The following is a 7,731-nucleotide window of genomic DNA, read 5'->3' as shown; positions in this document are numbered from 1 at the left end:
GTATGTGGAGGTGTGTGTGTGTGTGTGTGTGTGTGTGTGTGTGTGTGTGTGTGTGTGTGTGTGTGTGTGTGTGTGTGTGTGTGTGATGAGGTGAATATCGGTGCTTCTAGTGGAGATGATGTATGTGGAGGTGTGTGTGTGTGTGTGTGTGTGTGTGCGTGTGTGTGTGATGAGGTGAATATCGGTGCTTCTAGTGGAGATGATGTATGTGGAGGTGTGTGTGTGTGTGTGTGCGTGTGTGTGTGATGAGGTGAATATCGGTGCTTCTAGTGGAGATGATGTATGTGGAGGTGTGTGTGTGTGTGTGTGTGTGTGTGTGTGTGTGTGTGTGATGAGGTGAATCTCTGTGCTTTTGCTGGAGATGATGTATGTGGAGGTGTGTGTGTGTGTGTGTGTGTGTGTGTGTGTGTGTGTGTGTGTGTGTGTGTGTGTGTGTGTGTGTGTGTGTGTGATGAGGTGAATCTCTGTGCTTTTGCTGGAGATGATGTATGTGGAGGTGCAGTTGTGGCTCCAGTGAAAGGAGACGTGTTGAATTGAAGTTCATTCCACCACCTCGGTGCCAGAACAGAGAAGAGCCTTGAAGTGTATTTACCTCTCATTCTGAGAGAAGGAGGTACCAGTCGAGCAGTGCTGGAGGATCTCAGACAGCGTGGTGCAGTGTGAGATGCAGCTCTGATCTACTGCACTTCTCTATTATATTGATGCTTTCTGTAGATGTGGAGTCATAATGACGGGATTAAAAGGTGGATTGATTTATCACTGAACATCACTGAAGACCTCGGGGGGAAATGTACTGCCTGGCAATTTTTCCAAATTGTTGAATTGTTGAGGTTTTGTCTGAGACTTACTCCTGAGTGCTCCAGACCACCAAACATTCCGATAAAAGTAGGGCAGGTGCTATATCTATCTAGCTATAGAGTAAGAGAGAGTAAGAGAGAGTAAGAGAGAGAGAGAGAGAGAGAGAGAGAGAGAGAGAGAGAGAGAGAGAGAGAGAGAGAGAGAGAGAGAGAGAGAGAGAGAGAGAGAGAGAGAGAGAGAGAGAGAGAGAGAGAGAGAGAGAGAGAGAGAGAGAGAGAGAGAAATACGGAAAGAGACTCAGAGAGAGACACAATTAGAGATTGGAGATTGGAACAGAGAGAGAAATGGTAAAAGAGAAACAAAGAGACAGCGTTCTGTTTTTATTTGTCTGTATATTCTATTAATCTGTAAACAAGCTTTGGCAATACAAATATTTCAATCTGCCATGTCAATAAAACAACCTTTCATTCCTGAGAGAGAGAGAGAGAGAGAGAGAGAGAGAGAGAGAGAGAGAGAGAGAAAGAAAGAGAGAGAAAGAGAGAGAGAAAGAGAGAGAGAGAGTGAGAGAGAGAGAGAGAGAGAGAGAGAGAGAGAAAGAGAGAGAGAGTGAGAGAGAGAAAGAGAGAGAGAGAGAGAGAGAGAGAGAGAGAGAGAGAGAGAGAGAGAGAGAGAGAGAGAGCAAGGATTAAACCAGAGAAATGTTTCTGTCCTAAATCTTGTCCTGTTTCAGTTTCTCTGAACTCTGTTTCCTCAGGAATGCAAGAACACACTGAAACACTCGTCTTACATCAGTACCCAGTGGAGGGCCATGTATTCGGTACCTGGGCCTTCAGTGGGGACATATCCGACTTAATCCTCCTCTTAATACCACCATCACTTTGCCATTATAGTGGCATTACAGAGAGAGAGACATTTCACATCTGGAGGTGAAAACTATTTTACTAAAACAACAAACCCAGTTAAGACTCCAAACCTCTACACTACAACCACAACTGTGCACCTACAACATCTGGAGCAGTTCACAATCAATATTTGTCTAATAACATGACAAAAACATAAAAATGTAAATAAAACACAACCCAATCACCAGAGATACAGACTCATAATGTGCAGCGTCCCCCAGAGGCTGTAATCCAGTGGTACCGTTGTATTTACTGATCTGGAATTGGAGAACAAACCCTTTCCCAGGCTGAGACATGCTAGCGAGCTTCAGGGTTGGTGACCTCCTCACCATGTCTAGCTTTTCTAAAAAATAGATTTTTAAAGAGACCAGCATTTTATTTAAACCAGCAGTACTGATTCTGAAGGCCCTAAGCAGATTAGATTGACATGGCAGCACATAGAGGCTGAAATCTGATTGGACAAAAAATCTACCATCCACATCACGTACTGGAAGCAGTGCGGCCGAGAGAAACGCCACAAAATGAAGAGAATAAACTGTTGGGAATAAATTTATACAATTTCATGGAACAAATATCAGAGTTAAGGATCGTCTCACCATCTTACATGTCATGTCAAGTCAAGTCAAGTTTATTTGTATTGCGCTTTTCACAACAGACATTGTCTTAAAGCAGCTTTACACAAATCAACAGTGAAGGTGAATAGTGTGTGTTTATCCCTGATGAGCAGCCGTGCCGACTGTGGCAAGGAAAAACTCCCTTAGATGTAATGAGGAAGAAACCTTGAGAGGAACCAGACTCAAAAGGGGAACCCATCCTCATTTGGGTGACATCAAGAGTGTGATCATAAATCTTTCAATAATACAGAACACTGGAGAGTGAGAACTAACATGAGTACTGGAGTATAAGATTATATGTAAATGTTCTTTCTACAGTCTTCTACAGTCTTTATGGTTATAAAAGTAGGTCAACATTTGTGATCATCACAGATCCAACACCAGCTTCTCCATGCCAGAGCTTTTAAACACTCCAGGAGGTCCAATGTCAAAACTCCACACATGTAGTGGGATCCAATTGGCACTGGTATGTCCCTAGATGGTACGAGATGTTTGCGAGTTCGGCATCTTCTTCTTTCAAAAATCTTTATGAGGTGAGACGTGACTGGAGCTGGCCAAACCTCAGGATGCCTCATGATGGGGTTATGGTGTGAGACGTATGTTATGTGTAGGCTTTGCTAAAAAGATATGTTTTTAATCTACACTTAAACTGGGAGAGTGTATCTGAACCCCGAACACTGTCAGGAAGACTATTCCAGAGTTTAGGAGCTAAATGTGAAAATGCTCTACCGCCTTTAGTGGACTTTGCTATTCTAGGAACTACTAGAAGTCCAGAGTTTTGAGATCTCAGGGAGCGTGGCGGATTGTAGCGTGTTAAGAGACTGGATAGATACATGGGAGCCAAACCATTTAGTGCTTTATAAGTGAGTAGCAGTAGTTTGTAGTCTATTCGAAACTTAACCGGAAGCCAATGTAGGGACGATAAGATCGGGGTTATATGATCGTATTTTCTTGACCTAGTAAGAACTCTTGCTGCTGCATTCTGAACTAACTGAAGCTTGTTTATTAATGATGCAGGACATCCACCTAGTAATGCATTACAGTAGTCTATTCTAGAGGTCATAAACGCATGGACGAGCTTCTCTGCATCGGATATAGACAACATGTTTCTTAACTTAGAAATATTACATCAGGAACACACTGAGACACTCCTCTCACATCAGCAACACACAGACACTTATCTCACATCAAGAACACACTGAGACACTTGTATCACCATATTAGATCAGGAACACACCGAGACACTCATCTCACATCAGGAACACACTGAGACACTCCTCTCACATCAGGAACACACTAAGACACTCCTCTCACATCAAGAACACACTGAGACACTCCTCTCACATCAGGAACACACTGAGACACTCCTCTCACATCAAGAACACACTGAGACACTCCTCTCACATCAAGAACACACTGAGACACTCCTCTCACATCAGGAACACACTAAGACACTCCTCTCACATCAAGAACACACTGAGACACTCGTCTCACATCAGGAACACACTGAAACACTCCTCTCACATCAGGAACACACTGAGACACTCCTCTCACATCAGGAACACACTGAGACACTCCTCTCACATCAGGAACAGACTGAGACACTCGTCTCACATCAGGAACACACTGAGACACTCGTCTCACATCAGGAACACACTGAGACACTCCTCTCACATCAAGAACACACTGAGACACTCGTCTCACATCAGGAACACACTGAGACACTCCTCTCACATTAGGAACACACTGAGACACTCGTCTCACATCAGGAACACACAGACACTCGTCTCACATCAGGAACACACTGAGACACTCGTCTCACATCAGGAACACACTGAGACACTCCTCTCACATCAGGAACACACTGAGACACTCCTCTCATTGTCTTACATCAGCAACACACAGACACTCGTCTCACATCAAGAACACACTAAGACACTCGTATCACCATATTACATCAGAAACACACCGAGACACTCATCTCACATCAGGAACACACCGAGACACTCATCTCACATCAGGAACACACTAAGACACTCCTCTCACATCAGGAACACACTGAGACACTCCTCTCACATCAGGAACACACAGACACTCGTCTCACATCAGGAACACACTGAGACACTACTCTCACATCAGGAACACATTGAGACACTTGTCTCACCAGCTTACATCAGGAACACACAGACACTCGTCTCATGATATTACACCAAGAACACACTGAGACACTCATCTTACATTAGGAACTCATATTTATTTGTTTAAAAAAAAAAAAGTGTTAAAAATTATATTCATTGGCATGAAACTCATTCATTAATTAAACTGTGTGTGTGTGTGTGTGTGTGTGTGTGTGTGTGTGTGTGTGTGTGTGTGTGTGTGTAGGTAGGAGCACAGTCTTTCAAAATGTTAAAGGCTGAGAAGAAACACCATTGTGCTGTGTGTAGGAAGATCTTAGACAGTGATGGAGCTTGTTATGGAGGTTAGACCCACACACACACACACACACACACACACACACACACACACACACACACACACACACACACACACACACACACACACATACACGTGCGAGAAAACAAAAAAGTGTTAAATAACCCAAAATACATTTTATATTTTAGATCTTTTGCTTTATGACAGTTTTGCACACTCTTGCTCTTCTCTCAGCCTCATGATGTCGTCACCTGGAATAATTTTCCAACAATCTTGATGAGTTCCCAGAAGTGCTGAGTGCTTGTTAACTGCTTTTTCTTCACTTTGCTGTTCAACCTATCCCAAACGGTCTAAGTTGGATTTAGATGGGGTGATTGTGGAGGTGATATGATGCAGCACTCCATTACAGAATCTAGAGGTGTGCTTGGGATTATTGTTCTGCTTGAAAACGAATGATGCTTCCAACCAGAAACCAGAAGGAACAGCTGCATGTTGCTGCAAAAGTGTTGTGGAAGCCATGCTGGTTAAGTGTGTCCTCAATTGTCACAGTGTCACCAGTGAAGCACCTCCACACCATCACACCTCCTCTTTCTCCATGCTTCACAGTGGGAATCACTCATTCAGGAATCATGCATCAATGCTTAGAACAAAAAATTCCAAATTTGGACTCATCAGACATGTCCATACCTTGTGTTTCTTAGCCCAAACATGTCTCTTCTGCTTATTGTTCTTCTGAAGTAATGGTTTCTTTACTGCAGTCTTCTCTGTACAGTGGACGTTGAAATGTCTGCCACTTGAGAAGCATTTATGTAAATCGTCGGTTTGTGAGACTGGTAATTCGAATAAACTTATTCTCTGCAGCAGAGGTAGCTCTTGGTCTTCCTTTCCTGTGATGGTGCTCATGAGAACTTGTTTCATCACAGAGCTTAATGGTTTTGGAGACTGCACTTGGAGATTCATTTAAAGTTCTTCAGATGAGACTGAGCTTCTTAAAGTAATGATGGATCTTATGTCCAGTGTTTTTTGCCATAATATGGATTTGTACAGTAGGTGTAGTAGCACTGAAAGGGTTCTTGACTCTGTACTCACATTTTCCTCTGCTGTACAGCACATTTGGAAGGTCAGAAGAATCACAAATGAGCTCTTGATAAAACTCTCCTGAAACCCATTGCAGGTGAAGACCTCAAGAATCTAATGAGAGAATGTTGTAAGTTTGCCAAACTGCATCAAAGCTACATGGAGCCACTTTGGACAATCTTAGAAATAAAACATATTTTGGATTCTTTAACACGTTTTTGTTTACTACAGAATTCCAGACATGAATTCTTCAGTGTTAATGTGGACAATATTATAAAAAGAAAATTCTGAAGTAGAAGCTGTGTCCAAACTACTTACTGGTTCTGTAAACACACACACACACACACACACACACACACACACACACACACACACACACACACACACACACACACAATAAAGACAAGGTTTTTTTATCTTACAGATTGCAGAAGAGAAATTAACAGTAACAGTGAAATTAAGGTATGTCTTAAACACCCCCCCACACACACACACACAAACAATTACACTTTTACACACTCACAAATACAGTCCCATACACACTCACACATTTACAAGCACACTTGCACACTCAAACACACTTTTACACACTTGCACACATTAACAAACATACATTTACAAATACATAAACACACACATACAGGTACACTTTTACACAGTTACACACTTACTAACCCACACACATACACACACACACACTCACACATTCACACACATACTTACACACACTCACAAATACACTCACTTACACACAATAACTAAATAAATATATACGCCCTTTCCCCTTCAGTGAATTGGCTTCATTATCTTTTGGTTTGAAGATTTTTTTCCTCCAAAAGTAGATTTAGTTTGCTCTGGTAAGACGCAATCAGTAACGCTACAACAAAACTATAGATGTTCTTACAGAAACACACAAAATATCACTCCTGAACTTCTTACTGGGGCTGCAAACATTGGTGAAAATCCCAGAAAGACCCAGTGTGTTGTTTTGTGTTGATATGAGGCAGCTAAGCTAGACTAAATTGGTTGCCTCTGCCATGAGGTAATTCTGTACATAATCTCAAAACATTTTGCATTGACCATCCTATCTCAGGATTCTCAGGATTCTCAGGATTCTCACAGTCGAGATCCGTTCATGATTAGCCGAAAGCATCGCCAAGCATTACGTATAAGCAGTGGGGTGCCAATACTTTTTTCAAAAGGCATTTCTTTAAAAATTAATTTGTTGATAAAAGCGAAACACTGTCCCCATACACTCAGACTTAAAAAATCTTCAGCTGCTTATGGTCTTCATTTATAATTTCACTTAATAGGTTTATTATGGGGTGCCAATACTTTTTTGGGCTGATCCAAAGCACAGAGTGCAGCTGTTGCACTGTAATCTCAGAGTTCTCCGGTTTCTCTCATGCTGTGTTACGAGGGAGGGATAGGGGGATGGAGGGAGGGGCAGGAGGTGTGTACTGTCACTCTGAGATGGAGAACAGGATCGGAGAGTTTTTTTCCTCACTGATAGAACCCGTGTCAGGGAGAAGAACCAGAGTGGGGAACCAGACGTCTGAAAGGTAAAAAGAACTTCCTGCTTATGTGAGTGGAAACGAGGCTGAAGTGACAGAATAACAAGGTTTTGCTGTTTTCTGTTCTGTCGTCTGCCAGCTGTCATTTCTGTCATTCTTTCTCAGTTCATTAATTAACTTTTTTATTTTGTCCTTTCCTTATCCCATTTCCACTCCTCTTTTTCCTCTGCTTATATTTCATCTTCTCTTCTCTTCTCTTCTCTTCTCTTCTCTTCTCTTCTCTTCTCTTCTCTTCTCTTCTCTTCTCTTCTCTTCTATCATCTCCTCTCCTCTTCTTGGTTTCCTTTTTAGCTTATTTTTTCTAGAGAATTAAAAAAACAAATAAATTCAATT

At 42.0% G+C, this 7,731-nt stretch overlaps 1 protein-coding gene across 3 annotated transcripts in view; it reads left to right on the top strand.

Moving 5' to 3' along the window:
- tns2b (tensin 2b) overlaps positions 1-7,731 on the top strand; it is a 29,158-nt gene that overhangs the window by 3,297 nt on the left and 18,130 nt on the right. For 2 of the 3 annotated variants that reach the window (XM_083562502.1, XM_083562503.1), the window contains exons 2-3: positions 4,697-4,793; positions 6,249-6,286. In XM_083562502.1, coding sequence (XP_083418628.1) covers positions 4,697-4,793; positions 6,249-6,286 — 135 coding nt within the window. Of the gene's footprint in view, positions 1-4,696; positions 4,794-6,248; positions 6,287-7,281; positions 7,387-7,731 lie in introns of those variants that run through there. The other variant, XM_083562505.1, reaches the window with a different exon arrangement.

This window comes from Silurus aristotelis (genome assembly GCF_946808225.1).
Source record: "Silurus aristotelis genome assembly, chromosome: 2".
NCBI lineage: Eukaryota > Metazoa > Chordata > Actinopteri > Siluriformes > Siluridae > Silurus > Silurus aristotelis.
This window is presented reverse-complemented; position numbering and strand designations above follow the sequence as displayed.